Source organism: Salvelinus alpinus, chromosome 22 (assembly GCF_045679555.1).
Source record: "Salvelinus alpinus chromosome 22, SLU_Salpinus.1, whole genome shotgun sequence".
NCBI classification, from domain to species: Eukaryota; Metazoa; Chordata; class Actinopteri; order Salmoniformes; family Salmonidae; genus Salvelinus; species Salvelinus alpinus.
In genome coordinates, this window is record NC_092107.1 from 8777537 (window position 1) to 8797653 (window position 20117).

At 45.7% G+C, this 20117-nt stretch overlaps 1 protein-coding gene across 7 annotated transcripts in view; it reads left to right on the forward strand.

Moving 5' to 3' along the window:
- The window catches only part of LOC139548926 (pleckstrin homology-like domain family B member 1), a 94997-nt gene that overhangs the window by 52979 nt on the left and 21901 nt on the right, over nt 1-20117 (forward strand). For 5 of the 7 annotated variants that reach the window (XM_071358891.1, XM_071358893.1, XM_071358892.1 and 2 more), the window contains exons 6-11: nt 121-1676; nt 13883-14194; nt 15953-16099; nt 16355-16492; nt 17048-17107; nt 19057-19185. In XM_071358891.1, coding sequence (XP_071214992.1) covers nt 121-1676; nt 13883-14194; nt 15953-16099; nt 16355-16492; nt 17048-17107; nt 19057-19185 — 2342 coding nt within the window. The remainder of the gene's footprint in view (nt 1-120; nt 1677-13882; nt 14195-15952; nt 16100-16354; nt 16493-17047; nt 17108-19056; nt 19186-20117) is intronic. The other 2 variants (XM_071358894.1, XM_071358897.1) reach the window with 1 other exon arrangement.

The window sequence follows — 20117 nt, forward strand, 5'->3', positions numbered from 1 at the left end:
ACATTTTGGTATCTATAATGTATAATATATGCACAATATATAACTGTATATATTGCAGTGGTCATAGTCTTCACTCATAGTATAGCCTAGTGAGTGATATTAGTTCTGTTTTCCCTACAGACTCAAAGAGCCTGGTCAATGGGAACCATCAATCAGGAGCATCCCAGTCGCACCACCCAGCCCCCGGTGAGAGAGTCCCACGCTCCGAGCATAGTGCCATCGTCAGCTCCATCGAAAAGGACCTCCAGGACATCATGGACTCCCTAGTCATGGATGATCCCCAGCCTTCCTCTTCAGACTCAAAAAAGCCAGACTACCCCATCCCCCACTCCCCGCTGTCCCCCATGGTCAACGGAGGAGGCCGCTACCTCCTCTCCCCTCCCACCAGCCCGGGGGCCATGTCAGTGGGCTCCAGCTATGAGAACACCTCCCCGCCCTTCTCCCCCCTGTCCTCTCCCTCGGCGGCCAGCAGCGCAGGCAGCTACAACAGCCCTTCTCCCAGCGGCTGCCTGGACCCCCAGGACCTATCCCTGCCCCCCGTGCCAGTCCGCTCATCCAGCTACAACTACACAACTACACCACCCATCCCCCAGCCAAGGACCATCATGACAAACTACAGCCCCGGCGGTGGGGTGCAGAGGGTCCCTGAGAGCCCCAGGCTCCAGAGGAAATGTCTCCTGGAGGCCCCCCAGAGCCCCAAGCTGGCCCGCAGAGGCCAGAGCCTGGACAGCCCAGGGGTGATGGGTTCCGAGAGCCCCAGACTGACCCACCTATCTGTTGCATCAGCCGATGCCGGGTACATGGGCATGGGCAGGAACGCAGTGCCAAGTAGCCCCAGACTCACCTCCAATTTCTCCTACGCCGCCACGTCCTCCTCCCCATCCAGCCCCAGGACGAAAGCGGGCACCATCCTCCAGGAGCGTCCGGCTAGCCCCTTCAGAGAGCAGGCGGACCGCTCCCTCACCTCCAGCTCTTCCAGACAGCTGCTATCCCAGCCCAGCAGGGCCTTCCAGCCTCCCCTGGACCCCATCGTCCACATAATCCAGGGGGGCTCTCCACTCCAGCAGCACCACCCCTTCCCCCACCCTCTCACGCTGCAGCCCCCAGAGAGCCCTCGGCTGTCCCGCAGGAACCTCGACCTCAGCGGCGGTGGGGGCAGCAGCATGAGGGAGCTCCCCCCTCTCAGCCCCTCCATGGCTCGCAGAGGGGTGCCTGTTCTCCCGGGTGCTCTCCCTGGAAGTATCCCCATGTTGAGAACGCCCGAGAGCCCATCATCATTGGGGAAGCTGGGAGTCCCGGAGAGCCCCAGGCTCCTACGCAAGGCCTGCTCCCCCCCGGAGGACCAGTTTGGCGGCAGTGTGGTCCGAGCCCGCAGCCCCTCCCCTACCTTGGGGCTGATGATGATGGAGAGCGGGGGAGGGGGAAGGAAGGCCAGCTTTGGGAACGCCCTCTCCCCTGCTTACAGCCTGGGCTCCCTACCTGGCTCTTCGCCTCTTGCCAGCCCCAGGGGCCATAGGAAGATGTCTGGGGGCCCCCGGGATCAGAGGGGCCCCCACCCGGGCATGCGGGAACGGAAAAACAGCATCTCTGAGATCAGCGACAACGAGGACGAGCTGTTGGAGTACCACCGGCACCAGAGAGAGGAGAGGCTCAGGGAGCAGGAGATGGAGAGACTGGTAAGTGGAGTAGCCTACTGTTAGCTTTGAGTTAGGCTAGCTATTAACACAATTCATCATTGACCTATGTGGTACAGGGTAATAGCAAACTAGAAGTTATTCGAAGTAATACTATCAATTAAATTACCATTCATTTTGATACTGGTCCTCAAGGAGATAACTCAGCTGCCTGGGAAATATGCCCTTTATCCAGCTCCTGACGTTGACACAAAAATCTCTCTCTGTCTTTCTGTCTCCGTCTCTCACGCCACTATCTATCAAATAAAAATAAAATATGTAAGGGTGTGAATTCCCACCCTAAAAAACAACAACACATCCTGAAGTTTCTTAGCAACTGGATCTGCGGAGCTGTAGTTCGGCTTATAGCCTTTTTTAACCAACATGTTTAGTCTGTCTCCACTCAAGTGTTTGTTTAACCTAAAATGATGGGAGTGAAGTCCACATTTGTGAGGAAAAGCGAGCAGTGAAACTATCTTAACTGCTGACGTGTGGTAACGGAGCGGCCATGTTTTTCCAATGCAACCCCATTGTTTGTTGTCCCTTTTTGCACTAAAGAGAGGGAGGGAGCAGTAGACTTGGACTTATGTCCCTAATGAAGCGCCTGAGACAATGACCTTTAAAATACTTTTATATGCTTAGGCCTCTGTGTGATAAACTCTTGTCTGCCTCCTTGTAGGTACACCATAGTAATAGAATGGGAAACCCCCCTCAAAACATGGCAATATGAAGGTACAGTCATGGGTACATTCTATTTCTATGAGTAGGGTGCCGCTGACGTGCCCTAGCCTCTCTGTGTATACTGGGCTACGCTCTGGTTCCCAACAGGAGCATTACTTCCATTACACAGCAGTTAAACCATCTCTGGCAATCCCAGAATGGACACAGTCTGTCTTTGTCTCCTCTGTCACCCCCATGTGTTGGAATAGGCTGTAGCCCTAAATGTTAGAGAAATGTCTTTCTCAATTCAAGGAGAAAAGCAATTGCCAGGATTGTCAGGAAGAAGGCAATTTTCGAATCTAGATCAAGTTAATAATAGTTCCTTTTTGATTAAGGACAACAAGATCCCCCAACCTTTAGGCCTATCAGTTCAATTGTATTTGCAATTCCCTCTGTATGGATGGGGTTTCAATTGAAAGGATGGTTATTACAGCAAACCATAATGACCTATGATCTTAACCTTGTGCCATTAGACTGGGAAATATTGACAAAGGACAGAATGTAAATAGCAGAAGAAATAACAGGGAATGTACATACTGTAAGCAGTGGTGTAAAAATACTTGAATGTACTACTTAAGGAGTTTTTTTATGGTATCTTTACTTTACTATTTATATTTTTGACAACTTTTACTTCACAACATTCCTAAAGAATATCATGTACTTTTTACTCCATACATTTGACCTGACACTCAAAACTATTTGCTACATTTTCAATGCTTAGCAGGACAGGAAAATGGTCAAATTCACACCCTTATCAAGAGAACATCCCTGGTCATCCCTATTGCCTCTGATCTGGCCGACTGACTGAACATGCATGCTTCTTTTGCAAATGATGGCTGAGTGTTGGAGTGTGCCCCTGGCTATCTGTAAAAACAAGAAAATGGTGCCGTCTGGCTTGCTTAATATAAGGAATTTGAAACAATTTATACTTTTACTTTTGATACTTAAGTATATTTTAGTAATTACATTTACTTTTAATACTTATTTAAAACCAAATTTATAAACCTCCCTTATAAAGGGAGGTACTACGAATGCGGACAGATTGTAGAGACTTACGTTTTCTTTGTCACCTGCCGGTCGGACTTTCAAAATGTAAGAGGGGTGGTTTGGTGAATTACGTAATGCCTGCGTGATTAGTAACCTAGTCTGAAGCCAGAAGGTTTGCATTAGCTCCCTGAGCAAATGCCTAGGCTTTAGCTTAGTGCCTAGGCTTTAGCTTAGTGAGCTAGCTATCCCAGTTATAACAAGATTAAGCCCCTGGCATATGAGCTTTGCAACTGGTATGCTAGTATTTTCATTGTGAGGAGGGATCAAGAGGGGTGTACGAGTATTATATGCATTCATTGTGAACCCAGGTGTGCTCAGCTCATGCAGCACTGAAAGGATTCGGATCCCGTAACCATTATTACCATGAGGTATTTCTGCATCCGTTTAAATCCACCCAAAGATTCTGTTCTGTCCGGGTCTTTAAGATCCAGCAACAAGACCCAGACCGAACTGTGCAGAGCTAAGCATGACATAAGGTCCTTGTAAGTGGAAGGCGTTAGACTCCTGCCGTGGTGAGAGACGGCGAGAGGCAGTGCAGCGAGCCAAGCGTGACACAGGTCCTCAGTGTCTCTCACTGGAGCTGCCAGTGGGGTGGATGGGGACGTCGCCATGTGACTGGCACAGTCATTTCTTTTGGAGGGGCATGGGGGGAGGGGAGGTGGGGGGCAGTGTACAGTCCATTCATCAAGGCTATATTTGCTACACTTTCTGTACCCAAGGACCGTCTGCCTGCTCGCCGTCTGTCCATCAGAAGTCAGTCTGTCAGTCTCCCAGCAACATGCTGCAGGTCCGGCCAGGCCAGGGGTAACTAACTGCTCTTTGTCGCCAAGTTATTTCCGGATGCAGTCAGTCAGACCCTGGGGATCAGTGTCATGCCTGAAGCAAAGGGGTATGCTGGGTACAGCTATCTATCCCTACAGGCTCTCTGGCATCCTGATAAACTAACAGCACTGTTTATACATAGGACTTGTTTACTGTACCAACGATACTCAATTATTTCTGTGATCTGGAAAGACATTTATGTGTTCTGTGGCCCGAGAAAACATAAGTGTTCACCAGGGACGACGTCATTCATACCATCTGTTTACAATGTTTATACAGCGCCTTTATTCTCTTTCATCCAAGTATCATGTGTCACATAAACCAGTGAAACAGTATCTTAAGATGTTATTTTTGCCAGCCAATCAGAGGTGAGCTCTATGTCATGTAGGAGTCCAGGCAGTTAAGGAGATAATTTCTCGCGTCTGAGCTGCCTTTGAGTTGTAGTGCTATACATGGCTGCTTAGTGAAGCGCTGCCTTGGCAAACACACTAGGCATATGGCGTTAGTCACTGGCTGGCTGCTCTGACTGTCAGACAGATAGGGTTGTGAAAACGGCAGTCTACTGAAGATGACCTCAATGTTGTAACGAGTGGTCCAAGGATGATGACATCACATATTCCATTACCTTATAATCCTGACGTTTCGTCATGCTCACAGGGACATTTCTAAACGTAGCTAAACAAAAATAACCACATTTTTCAGCTGACTATCTCAAAATGTGCATGGATACAATTTAGACTATTATCGCTAGTTCTCTCTAGCTCGAGGGACATATTTGTTGTCCTGAAGAGTTTAAGACCTTCATTGAAGTTTCTATACTGCTTTACCTGGAGAGCATTATTTTCTCTCTACGTTGGTGTCTTTCGGCCCCTCTCTTTCCCGGTCTCTTGTGCATGCAATTCTGTCCGGGAAGTATTTCCATCGAAGGGAAAGACGTTTCAGAGTCGGTGAGAATGTCAGCGAGAACGGTCGGCTCTTTACGGGAGAGAGCGAGGTCTTCTCTGCGTGACTGGCATGTTTGTCAGTGTTCACATGGATTAGCACACCAAATATACCCAGCGCACCAAACATATTCTCGCCTGTATCGTCCTGTCATCGGGCAGCATGGCCTAGGTTTAGACCTAGAACAATGCCCTCTCTGTCACTGGTCTAATTCTGTGGTCAAGCAGCTAGGGTTGATTTTTAATGGTGTTTTTATATTTTGTAGTTCTACCAGTATACGACTTTATAATTCTAACTACCATTAGGCCTAGAATATGAACCATCCATGAAGGCTTATACGTGCGTGTGTGCGTGTGTGGGGGGGTTTAAAGCACGGTGGGTATCGAGTTTACTAGCCAGGGCAGATTATAGTGATCCCCACAGCTGGATTGAGAAAAGAGAGTGAGTGAGAGAAAGGGTGGGGGGGAGATACTGTCTACTCACTTCACAGATAATCTGGGTCAGTGGCAAATCTCTCACTCAGACTCCTTTTGAAGGGATGCTGTTTTCATCTAGTCTGTGTAAGTTTGCTCCATGTCTTTTTAGGTTCTCTGTGTCAGTTCTACCGTCCCATTGTAACGATTTTCCAAATACGACACGCTACCATGTTGTTTGAAAGCAGTCGTTGGTTGTTTAAGACGGCATGTGATAGGGCACGGAGATATGTTAGGCTATCTGCATTCAGAGAACATTCAGAGAGGGGGGAGGTCATAGGGCTGTCACAATTATCGTGTGACTGACAATTATGGGCATAGCCGTGAACTGAAATTTGTTTTCGTCATAACCGTCTTAATACATTCATTTTAGTTGAAGGGGGATTCAACTTTATATTCAAGTAGATCAAGTTTACCCAATAGCAGTTTTTCATTTTTTCGTTTAATTGGGTAAATAATTTTACATGCAGATCGGCACGGTCGAGAGGAGAACCTTCATTTCCAAAAGTTGTAAGCGATCAAAACATTTGTTTTTGAGACGGGTGTCACCAAAGCTGTTGTATTCACTCGTAGCGAGTTTTCAAAGATGCACTATGATGCATTACAAGTAACCGCAGTAACCGCAGCCATTTTCATGACAATTAATTGTTACCAAAAATTCCATAATTGTCACAGCCCTAGGAGAGGACACCTCTGTCTGAAAAAAAGGAAAGAACAGCAATTTGTTTCTTAACAACAACAAAAAACGTTGTCTAAGAAAGGCTAGTCTTTCCACTAGAGTTGGTATCCTCACCTTACTCTATTTTAGTAGAGCTCCATCTCTACAGTCTCCCAAGGGAGTGCAGAAACAAGTCTCAAGACCAGAGCATTGTAAACAAATACCTCTGACCCCTCCCCCTTGGCCTGAGGACAGAGGAAGAATCTCCATCCGAGCTCTGCTCAAACGTGAGGAGGTGAATGACTGAACAAGCCAGCACTGAGAACAGAACCTAGCAATAGAACCACAGTACAGCCACAGTTTACTGTACATACTACACTGATCTAGGACCAGTAATAGATTGACGTAAAGTCTTCAATGGAAGCGGATTGGAAGCACACAGAGCGGAACAGAGCAGGGACCAAGCCATGCTGTACTTACTCTCTCTGGCTCAGGAGGACCCAGCTTTCCTCACCAATATGACTGCACGTACTGTTTAATGCAATTACTGTTTGTCGTTCCAGAATGGATATGGAATTGGTAGAACTAGGGGTGCGTACGTGCATGTCTGCTTGAGTTAGGGGGTGTGTGTGTGTGTGTGTTCCTGCGTGTGCTGAAGTTGGTGGGTGTGTTTTGTTCAGGGCTTTTTACGGTTTCAAACAGTTTTTAGACTTTGGACATTTGTGCAACATGCACAGCTAGATTACATGTGTATTTGTATTAGTAGAAGAAACGTTTTACATTAGGCCTGATCTCCAAGTCTGTACTGTTGAATTACCAATGGTTGTGCTAAAATGATCTTACTTGAGTTGATTCAATTCTCCCAGAGAAACATACCATGAAACTCTTACGCTTCCTTTCTTACTTAATAACATATAAGATGCATCTTATTCACTCACTGTCAAACACCCTCAGCTTCAAGACACCTGCGTCTGTCACTGAGAGATTGTCTTGCCTCTAGAGTCGTGTTCATTAGGAACCAAACAGACTGAAACGGGGGAATAATTTCCAATATGTGATTTTGTTATTTGAGTGAAATTACCCTTTTAATGAACACAACCTAGGCCACGGTGAACTCCAACCTGAGGGTGTAAATGCTTGGAGGTCAAGGGTCATTCTTTGGCTGTGAGGTCTGAGCTTAGCTAGTCGACATCCTGCCGTGGCAGTGGGTTCTGTCTTCTCAGACGGGCCCAGCTGAGAGGGGGAGGAAGAGAGAGCGAGAGAGAGACCGTTGTTCAACCTCACCTGGCCAAACCTGGTCTAATGAAGATCATATAAAGCATGCTGCAGTATCAGACAGGCTGTTCTAGTTGTATGGTGGTGTAAACTTGGTGCTTCCATGGACTCTCATTGTTTTTGCCTTTTAGATGTTGTGGAGTGGATGTTGGCCACAACACACATTTGCTGCCCTATAGAACTAGCTTATAGGCTAGCACATATCTATTTGTAAAGCTTATGCAGTACCCAGGGTTTGGAAAGGTTTGTCAAGCTAGTTAGCTTCTAAAATGGCACCCTATTTTACCCTATGGGACCTGGTCAAAAGTAGTGTACTACAGAATATAGGGAATGGGGTACCTTTTGGGACACAGTCACCAGCACAACATGCTGCTGGAGGGCTAGTCTTCCATGTGGCTGTTTGAAGCTGCCGCTCCAGTTAGTGCCCACTAGCGTCACTGAAACCGCCGTGTTTTTCCTCAGCCTCCCCGGAACTGTGCCTGATAAAGAAGAGGTGAATGTGGTTGTTTTCCCAGCGTTCACTGCACTAAGGAGAGTGTGGGGTTCTTTTATCTCTTGGTTTATGAGTTGTGAAGAATGCCATTGTATCAGTGGTACTCTCTGAATTTGTTCTTGGTAACTCGCCGGCTGTCCTTGTTGCGTGTCTACAGTGCAACATTTAAGCAATACCAAAACATGTTCCAATCCAACCCCTGATGAGAGGCCTACAATTAGGGCATTCCCCACAGGGGTGTTTGGTATTTTCTTCTGGTTGTTGAGCAGACGTCCGAAAAATACATCAGATTTAGGTTGTTTTCTGCTCAGTATATACACTGAGTGTACAAAACATTCCATGACATAGACTGACCAGGTGAAAGCTATGATCCCTTATTGATGTCATTTGTTCAATCCACTTCAATAAGTGTAGATGAAGGGGAGGAGACAGGTTAAAGATCATGGATTGTGTGTGTGTGCCATTCAGAGGGTGAACGGGCAAGACAAAAGAATGAAGTGTCTTTGAACGGGGTATGCTTAAGTTTCCCGTGTGTATCAACAATGGTCCACCATCCAAAGGACATCCGACACAACTGTGGGAAGCGTTGGAGTCAACATGGGCCAGCATCCCTGTGGAACGCTTTCAATGCCTTGTAGAGTCTATGCACTGACACATTGGGCTGTTCTGAGGGCAAAAGGGTGGAGTTTAACTCAATATTAGGAAGGTGTTGTTTTGTACACTCGGTGTAATTTGACCATGCCATCAGAAAAGACGTCATAATGACGTCATTGTAACTAGTTTTGCTCACTGGGAAAAGGATGCAGAAGTGCATAGCAAGAAGGACAGAAGACGGCGAGAAAGAGGAACAGAAAAAAAAGGAGAAAGAAGAGCGAGAGACTGACACATCACTGATTCACATTGGAAAGAAGGCAAAAATGAGGAAGAGATGCTTGGATTCAAAGAATAGGCCTAGTCGTTAATTGTTAGGGAGAGTGGTACGTAAGTACGGTACGTGGTACGTAAGTCAGTATCTTGAGTAAGATACTGACTTACTCAAAGAAAGAGGATGTTGCGAGAGTGAGAGAAAGACAGAGTCCCGGTGCTCGGGGAATGCCTGGAAATAGCTGGCTAGAAATGAGTGTGTCTGAATGTCCCAACGAGGAGCATCAGTCACTTTCTGTAAGATGCCGAATCCATGCCATTTATCCTCACTCCAGACTCTTCCAGATCTCTCACATGCCAAGCAATTACCCTGACATTTTACTGTAGCGGTATCTCCTTTGACTTTCTTAACTGTATCTCCTTTGACTTTCTTAACTGTATCTCCTTTGACTTTCTTAACTGTCATTTACTCGTTTAATCACTTCCACTCGGTTAGCTTAACAGGCTAAGTACATTCTGCTAATATGATAAGGAAAGCTAATGATGCTTAGAGAGCTCGCTACGAGTTTGTGTTGTGCGGTCACATTTTGTCTGATGGCTTGTAAATGGCGGTGGGAGGAAGAATGACTCAGTAAACATCGCAGAACAACATGAAATATCCAGGAATGAGTCATGGCTAATTGGAACGTGGGTGGGTTAGTTGGTGGAAAGAACTGCCATCACATGAATTGCAACCAGTTTGACTATAGAGCAGTACTGTCAACCCGGACCTTGGCTTTTCTGGGTCTGTGGGTTCAAATCCCAGGTCGGCCATAGTAGGGATGGACCATGCTATGGGTCAGTATTTTACTTCTCATAAAGTATTTTCCTATGGAGCAGACAGACTCTGGATGTGGCTTAGACCTGTGGCTGAGCTTATCCCTTGAGTCACGCTTTAGCAGATAAGGAAAGAGGCCCATATGGAATAAGTCTCTAGCTTGGCTGGGAAATCCAGTCAGTGTTCCTCCTATTAGCAAGCTGGATCTGCTACTACTGCACAATGCTACCTCAACGCTGAAGCAACATCAAATTCAACTCTAGGTTGGAAATGAGAACATGCATTATGTACACTAGGTAGGAATGTGAGTCAGAGGCTTGTTGTTTATTGAGGGCACTAAAGGTCTTTCATTGTAAGCCCAACACCTCCCTGTGTACACAGGTCTGGAGACAGTGGAAGGGTTTGGGGGTGGGACTCTGTAGAAGGGTTGTGTTTGTTCATCTGTCTCAGGGAGGGAGTTTGAGTGTGACTTCAATGAGCCTCACTGTCCTCCTAGAGCTGTGCCTTTTCACATGTCCACAATGAGAGTAAGTATCCCACTTGGATTTGCTGACTTTTATTTGCTGTACTGTAGATAATCAAATTGAATTTTCATTGGTTGATTTCATAATTGAATAATCAAAATCTATAACACAATCTTTGAAATCGGTTGACCAGTTGTCTCTATTCAGATTTATGTAGCTTTTAACCAGTTTCTGATTATTCTCACTGCTTATACTATATAACACGTTGCAGACGTTGTTTAGTATTAGGTCTGTGTCCTACATATACTGAAAAAATATATACATTTGTGCACAAAATGAGAGAAATTAGCTTTTAGTGCGTATTGAACATTTCTGGGATCTTTTATTTCAGCTCATGAAACAGGGGACCAGCACTTTACGTTCAGTGTAGTATTTTACCTACATAGTGTTGTATGCATGCTGCCATGCTGGTTGTGGAACTCAAGGAAACTCTTGGAATTCTATGTGTCACATAATGAGTGTCAAAGCACTAGACTAGTGGGAGCTAGACCATAAACAGCCATGTGTTTAATAGACAGTGGATTGGAAGCCATATGCTACAGTATGCTGTGATTGGAACCAGTCAGTAACTTAGACCTACAGGGAGCGGAAGCTGCAGGATCAGAGTGAGACTCCGTGTGGGCCAACTTGGAGATCCAATGAGTCGCCCTCCCCTCGCCTCCTCTCCACGGGTTCCGTCTATGCCACCAGGTTTTTGTATCATGTGCATTAAAGGTTCTAGGAAATCTCTAGTAACACCTTGCCTCAGTCGTGCCTCTACCCCGGGGGAGCCAGTTAATGACATCTACCGAGACCGTTTGAGGCTCATAAACTGAGGGAATTTATATTTTTTTAAGGTTGCACCATGCAGAAATCGCTCCGCCGTTTTCTAATAGTTTGCCTAATTTCAATTTGTGATAAAATGAGCTAGTATAGTGTAGAGAATCATTGTACCATCTAAACCGCTGTTAGATGTATTTTCCATAACCAAAAATATTGTTTCGGCTGTGGTACAAAACCGAAAGTAAAAGACGCAAAAACAAAACTTAATAACTTGAAGCATAGAAATAGCGCAAAACAAAAGAGGGTACTTCATGCTCAAAGAGGAGTAGAGGTGCTGAAACTGCATTAGAAGGTGGGGTGCTGAAACGGTGCATTAGAAGTTGGGGTGCTCCACTATTAAAGGTATTTTTAGGCACTAGCTCTGCTTCCAAAAAACGTACTAGCAATTTGCTGGAGTAAGCAAAGTTCTGGCAACCAGTCACTGAACATAAGATCAGAATATCCCATAATGTGCAGGTTTCAAAACACTGTCATGCTGATTTATGTACAGAGAAACACATGGGTATTTTTTATTTATTTAACTAGGCAAGTCAGTTAAGAACAAATTCTTATTTACAATGAAGGCCTAGGAACTGTGGGTTAACTCTGCCTTGTTCAGGGGCAGAACGACAAATTTTTACCTTGGCACCTCTGGGATTCGATCTAGCAACCTTTCGGTTACTAGTCCAACGCTCTAACCACTAGGCTACCTGCCGCCCCCGAGCTATTACAGCAACATAAATCTGTCTAGGCTCTTTGAACCTAGCCAGACAGTAGGCCTACTATGTTCAGTCTGGTGGAATGACACAGCGATTATGTTGACTATCGTTTAACTTCTAACAGTATCAAAGAGACAGTCTGCAAAAAAGTAAACATGCCCGAAGTGAGATGGTGGGAATAGAGAGAACATACAGTATGCTTTCTCTGCAGACATGGGTTCAAATAGTATTTTCATCCAAATATTTCAGCAGCACTGTCTGGCAATGGTATAGTCCCAAAAGTGCAAACTTGCCGGTATGGCACTCCAGGCTGGGTCGATCAAATGCTCAAAGTATTTGAAAACCAAAACAAATGGTATTTGAACCCAGTTGTGATTCTCTATAGCCCAGGGCCTTGCACTGCCAGCCAGGTCCTGTTACATGGTATGAGAGAAAAGGAGAAAAGCTGCTGGATTTGTTGTGCCATTCAAACTTTAAAGCCTCAGGAATGCCTGCTGTCTGTATACTTTGTCCCTTAGTAGACTACATTCTTAGCAAACAAAAAATGCAAGGAACAGGAGACGCCACATTTCCTATGTTTGCGTCAGCTGTTGGTGTTGTCAGGCCTGCATTTTCTAGACTTAATTCCATAATGTGAATCCAGAGAGGGAAGGCACGGTGGCATTTTCAGATGAAAGCCAGTAAGATGTGGGTGTTGTGCATTGCAAATGGAGGCTCCACTGTTGTTGTGCTTCCCCCTCATATCTCTAGTGAACATATTGTAGCCCAGGGCTTGTTCTTCTAACCCTCTGTTAGTAAAGCTGGCTGACTCCGATTACAGGTTAAGCTAATGTAGGGTTTGGTGTGTAGAACCCCCATCAGAGTACCCCACTTACCTAAATCACAGGGAATCACTGTCTGAGGGCACATCAAACAGGTCTAGAGCCTGCCTCCCCCTGACAACATTAGTCATGTACTGCATGTATCTCTAGTTAGTTAGGTGTTAACTCGTTTGTTTTGGTTGAGTAATGTGGTGCTGTGTTTATTTCCACGAGATCAACAAAGTTGATCAAAACGTCTCCTTCGTCTGAAAGTACAAAACATACCTCATCTGAAAAAAATATATACATTTGTGATTACGTTTTATAATATTATTTGTCTGTGTTTCTGTCCGATCATTGTATTCTACTGATTGCCTAATACCCCTTTCACACTGCTTAGTCGAGCCGAGCTGTACTGAGCTGGCCCGGTTACCTTAACTGTGCTGGAATGAATAATGTAACAAGAAAATCCAAGTCAGTACAGTTGGTTTCGACACCATAGAGTATAAAGGCTACTAGTGTCTCTGTCAGACCAGAGTCGCTGCGTCTGCAGCCCGGGGTTTACAGCAGGGGCCAGTTGACCTTTAGGGGTTAGAGGTCACCTGGTGATTCAGCAGTCCATCACTGCTCAGAGGTGGGCCAGCACAGATCTTAGAATGACACCTGTTTCTACAATCACTGTGTTTGTGAGACCCCCGAGAAGGAGCTCTGGAGATTGGCAAACTGTTGTTTCAGGGGTACATGGGCAGCCTATATGTCTGCTCATTGGGATCAAGACATGGTCGTAGGATAGTACCTACTGTTAAACTGCTAACTTCCATTGACTTTGATTTGGGTTTTTCCCTGACCACGTGACCTGGTTCTTGGCGTCAGTTATAGACAATGACACATTAACTATGAACACACTAACATCCACAAACATGTCGGTTAATGGAGTTTTGTTATGTTTGGTAGGAGTGTGCTCTGTACTGCATATTAGACAGGCTTGGCCTGGCCTAGCCATGGCTGGAGCTAGATCTGTCCCTGATAAGACCTGGTTCCTCCACACAGGAAAGATGCCATCACTGAGGGGGAAGGTGGGTTCTGGGGAAGGGTCCTTTTAATCTCCACCCACCTCTGAATTGCTCATTTCCAGATTGGCATCAGTGGCAGCCACACACACAGGAAATGAGATTTGGGGCGAGGAGGAGGACATATTTGCCTTTGCAGCAGAGGCTTGATGTAATCAGTTCCTCTGTTTCTGTCTGTCCACAGGAGAGGCAGAGGCTAGAGACCATCCTGAATCTGTGCGCCGAGTACAACAAGGGCGACGGGCCCTTTGGGGGCGAGGCAGAGGGGAGGATGGGCTTCCCTGGGGGCCTGGGACCGGGGGAGGGGGCGGCCAGGAGACCCTCTATGGACAGCTTGGCAGGGTCCAGCTCACTGCATCGTAGCATGGCCCATAGACAGCAGAGGGAGAGCGACGAGGAGAACCTCAAGGAGGAGTGCAGCAGTACAGAGAGCACCCATCAGGAGGTGAGGACGCCACTTCCACCACAGGCTCTCCACAATGGAGACCGATACCAGGTCAGACGCAGGGCCGTCTTATCACTTTCATAATTTCTACTACTTACTATGAGAACTACAGGCATGACATACTAGTACTTACTATGAGAACTACAGGCATGACATACTAGTACTTACTATGAGAACTACAGGTATGACATACTAGTACTAACTATGAGAACTACAGGCATGACATACTAGTACTTACTATGTGAACTACAGGCATGACATACTAGTACTTACTATGAGAACTACAGGCATGACATACTAGTACTTACTATGAGAACTACAGGCATGACATGCTAGTACTTACTATGAGAACTACAGGCATGACATACTAGTACTTACTATGAGAACTACAGGCATGACATACTAGTACTTACTATGAGAACTACAGGTATGACATACTAGTACTAACTATGAGAACTACAGGCATGACATACTAGTACTTACTATGTGAACTACAGGCATGACATACTAGTACTTACTATGAGAACTACAGGCATGACATACTAGTACTTACTATGAGAACTACAGGCATGACATACTAGTACTTACTATGTGAACTACAGGCATGACATACTAGTACTTACTATGAGAACTACAGGCATGACATACTAGTACTTACTATGAGAACTACAGGCATGACATACTAGTACTTACTATGAGAACTACAGGCATGACATACTAGTACTTACTATGAGAACTACAGGCATGACATACTAGTACTTACTATGAGAACGACAGGTATGACATACTAGTACTTACTATGAGAACTACAGGCATGACATACTAGTACTTACTATGAGAACTACAGGCATGACATACTAGTACTTACTATGAGAACTACAGGCATGACATACTAGTACTTACTATGAGAACTACAGGCATGACATACTAGTACTTACTATGAGAACTACAGGCATGACATACTAGTACTTACTATGAGAACTACAGGCATGACATACTAGTACTTACTATGAGAACTACAGGCATGACATGCTAGTACTTACTATGAGAACTACAGGCATGACATACTAGTACTTACTATGAGAACTACAGGCATGACATACTAGTACTTACTATGAGAACTACAGGCATGACATACTAGTACTTACTATGAGAACTACAGGCATGACATACTAGTACTTACTATGAGAACTACAGGCATGACATACTAGTACTTACTATGAGAACTACAGGCATGACATACTAGTACTTACTATGAGAACTACAGGCATGACATACTAGTATTTACTATGAGAACTACAGGCATGACATACTAGTACTTACTATGAGAACTACAGGCATGACATACTAGTACTTACTATGAGAACTACAGGCATGCCGTTGATATAACAGCATGAAAGCACTTACTGCATGCATTTAAAGTGGAAATTGCTAGACACGGCCTGACCTAGACACGGCCTGACCTAGACACGGCCTAGACACGGCCTGACCTAGACACGGCCTGACCTAGACACGGCCTGACCTAGACACGGCCTGACCTAGACACGGCTTGACCTAGACACGGCCTGACCTAGACACGGCCTGACCTAGATTGATGGTCGAAATGACACAGCATGAAGATAATGACATTTGTTTGCCAAGCAACAGTGTTTAACATGGAGACATGTGATGTGTATAGGACCTCCCTAATGTGTGGATCAGTGTGTGTTTGCAACATAGTCTGAAACGGTTAACTACTGCACATGGGCCATGCTCTTTGCACTTATATGTAACAATGTGCCTGCCTCTTCTGTCTCGCTCCCCCTTCAGCACGAGGAGCAGCCTGTTTCTGGCGGCCCGGGGCGGGCAGAGCTGGGTTACCTGGAGGACGAGAGGGTCAGAGTGCTGGCACGAGTCGACGAGCTCAAATCACGAATCACAGAGCTGGAGCAGCAGCTACAGGAGTCCAAGCAGGAGGTAAGAAATTCAATCACTTCAATTTCCAGATAGTAGGCTGCTTCTAATATAAGGAATGATATGTGGGGAAGATAAATTCAAACTATTGTGTGTGTGTGCTTCATGCACGTTTAGTGACACAAACAAGCAGAAAGTGATAGAATGAGCACTGGGTGGTGTCACACGCACCGCTAGGCTGTGATTGGTCTGCTGTCTGTGGGGAAGCTCTGTGATTGGAGCAGGGGGGCTCGTGTGACGGGTGTGTCCCGTTCCCAGGCAGAGATGGAGCGGGCCCTGCTGCAGGGGGAGAGGCAGGCGGAACTGGACCAGGTAGAGGCAGAGACGGAGATCATCGGACAGCTGCAACACAAGCTCAACGAGCTGGAGAACGCCATCCAGAGGGAGAAAGACAAGGTAGGACCCTGTGGGAAAACACACACACACACACACCAAGCATACTGTCCTGTACACATTAAGCAGTCTTACCACCTGCAGATGAGTTCTTGCTCCACTTATAAACTTCTCATTCCAATGTTACGGTGTTGTATTTTAATGGAGAAAACCAATAGAAAAAGTGCTTTTGTTAGTGAGCTGTTTTTGTTGTCCTAGCACTCTGAGAGAGTCCTTATTGGAAAGACGGTGGGTATGCAGACAGGGAGGTGAGATTTTGATTGATCTCAACATTGTGTTGTTTAAACACAACAGACACAACCCAACCCGCCTTTCCCTGCGCTGGACTGTCTGTTATAGGGCCTGTTCAGGTGGATGGAACGTTACAGAACGTTCACATAGAAATGTATCCTGTAGAACAGATATACGATTTTCTGCCGGATAGAAAAGGGATTCATGGCAGTTCTGTTCGTGGTATTTCTATCTGCAGCGTTCCGAACGTTTCACATCACTGAATATACATCTTTTAAGCCTCAAAGGGACTGAACAGCCTTTCTGGTCTCTTGACATTCCTTAAAGGCATTGCCAAATCCTGGATGGCCTCCCAAGACCGTATCTAGTTGGTTTTGCCATCCCAAGGTAAATTCACCCAGCCATAGCACTCGCTCTTCAACCCCCCCCCCCCCCCCCAGCGAGGAATGCTCCAACCTTTCACCTGTTATATGCATTGATGTTTTACCTTAGAAGAGCTGTGGACGATGGTGCTTAGACTTAAGTATGGGTGTTTTTTTCTGTATTTTCTTTTCTTTATTTTCCTTGGTGGTTTCTCTCTCCAGGGCTTTTTCTTCTTCTGCAGCTCGGCTCCACTAACCAGCCTCCATTAACTTCTAATCCTCTCACTGCTTCACTCAGCAACCTCCTCTCCTCCCCCACTGTCAGCCTGAAATCAATGTAGGTTATTAGCACTTGTCTTAAATGTGTCTCAAATGGCACTCTATTCCCTATATAGTGCACTACTTTTGACCAGGGCTCTGTAGGTAATAGGGTGCCATTTGGGACATAGGTATGAATCGGTCCTTTGGGTTTCTACTTGGCTGAAGCTGGGACTGGATGCTAGTGGGTATGAGTGGCTGGCTACTAAAAGTATATCTGTCCACCACATAGTTCACAACATTACAGAGGGTCTCTATTTGAAGGCTTTACACAACTCTGTTGTTTCAGCTAGTCATGTCACTCCACTCTTATAGGCTTTATGTAGACACTTAAACTGACAACCTGAAATGGGGAATTTTCTTGGCTTTCCTTAAGGCTCTTTTAAATCTTGTGATTTGTATATTACAGACCATTTCGGAGAGTGTCTCGCTTCCTGTGTTCAGGTTAGACCGTCAGGGTCTCACGGTTCTGTCTCGGTTCTGTCTAAAACTACAAATTAAAACCAAAGCTTCAACTAGGAAAACGAACTGTATTGTATTGTCGCCTTCTCTACTTTTATTGCCATTGGTCACAGACAGAGGTGGAGCCAGAGCAGGGTGACAGTTAGGCAGATTGGAGAAAAGGAGTGCCACTCCAACCCCAAAGCACCGCCCACACCCCTCTCCCACCCAGTGACTTTAGAGAATGCAGTAATGATAAAAAAGATTCTCGGTCTGCAGAACGTTTCCCTCTCTCTCCTGAATGGTCTAGTCTACTGGTTATACAGTGGTGGCCCTCTAGAGGTAGTTTACAAGCCGCTTTCACTACAATCAGACCCAAACTCTATCTCTCCTTATTCCACACATCCTCTCTTTTTCTCAAAACATATTGGAGGAAAAGATCCAAGGTTTTTCCATTTTGACCATCCATTGCGTTTCGAAGGAGGCGAGGAGAGCCGGTGCGGGGAGCCTATTGCGCGCTTCTATTCCCTCCAGGGGTTTTGATATCACAGCCTGGGTGCCAGTAGGGCAGTGGTGCAGAGCACTAGAGTTACCCATGCTTACACCGCCTGCACTCAAATGCAATAACAACAAAGATCGTTCAGGCATGCCAACACATCCAGTTATAAAGCTGTTCAAAACTAACTGGACTGACCTAAAGTATTCATACCAAAGAAACATGAAAATCTGGATGGGCTAATAATAATAATTTTTAAAGCCACATGAAAATCTCCTTTTCAATCGCAGACCAGTGTTTTCATGAGCATCGAACCCTGCAACTTAGAAATGTCTGTGAACAAGAAGTCTGTTCAGACCTGTTTGAGGCATGGGACATGTTTATTAGGCACCGAATGGGGGGTGGAAACTGACTTAAACGAGGACATTTTTGCTTTCTGTTGCAAAACATTTTTAAAGGTTTTCAGCGTTGTGCCCTAATGAACACGGCCCTGCAGTCCAGCACTTTTAAAGCTAGTCACTGGGGGATTGATTTCACAGTATTATAAACTCCATAGATGCCCCATGTCCCTCTGGCTTATCCACTGTTGTGACCTCTAACATCGGAAGCTTTTTGCATGGCGTGGATTTGAGCAAGTGTGTTTTTTGTTGTTGCTTTCTCTCTGTTGTCCCCCACTTCCTCTCCTCCCTCCCACCCCGGACGGTGTGTTCTCTTTCTAGGAGAGGGCAAATGTTGACGCAGAGCGCCGAGACCTGGAGAGCCTCCAGGAGGGCTACAGTGAGCTGAAGAACCAGCTTCATAACTGTCCCGAGTCACTGAGGGAGCAGTTAAAGGAACAGCTCAAAAGGGTCAGTCGTCAATCCACCACCAAGACCATCAGCCCAACCACTCCTGAGACCCACCTCCAGAGACAGCAAGCGTACCACGCCCCACCCACTCCCTCCACCCTTGTCTCGGAGCTACACCTATCCACCATTATGAAGGGAAATTCCAGCAGCACCACATCGCAATTAGAGTATACTTACCTCCAGATTATTAAAGTACCCAGTAAGAGAATTACATGTTCAGGAGAAGCTGAAGTTGTGTACTTACGGATTTACAAGTATAATGTCTACTGAGCTGGATATAGTGCATAGAATGCTGTACTTAACTGTCAAAGATACTGAACTGGAATTCTAATTCTATGATGATAACTGATGTAAAACAGTCTTAACATCCAAGAAGATGGCATACCAATTTAGGGTAGGGTTCCTGGACACAGATTAAACCTAGACCTGGACTAAAAAGTATGCTCAATGGAGATTCTACATTGAAAGTGCTTTATAGCTCTGGACAAGGCTTAATCTGTGTCCGGGAAACCTGCCCTTAATGTTTATGCCAGATGCCAGTTGGTGATTGCTGCATAGTAGGCTACACTATCTTAGTATGATAAGACCTGGTGCATATCTCCTCAGATACAGTTACTGGGACCTTTACCCCTTTAGCCCCTCGCCTACGTGCTAATGCCACAAGCTGCTGGAATTTCCCCTCCTCTCTCCGCCACACCTATGTGCTATGCCTCTGAGCAAACGGGAGGAGTGTCAAAATGGCGTCTGGTGATGTCGGGGCAAGGTGCTGCATTGTGGTGATTTCTGGGTCATATGTGTGTTGCATGCATTTCACACAGGAGTGTGTGTTGTCCGTCTGGTTGATACAGTCTCTTAGTCTGGAAGCATCCCTCTCTTCTTGATTTGTGATGGCTTATAACCCCTTAACTGCTTACTAATCTATTAATGTAGAC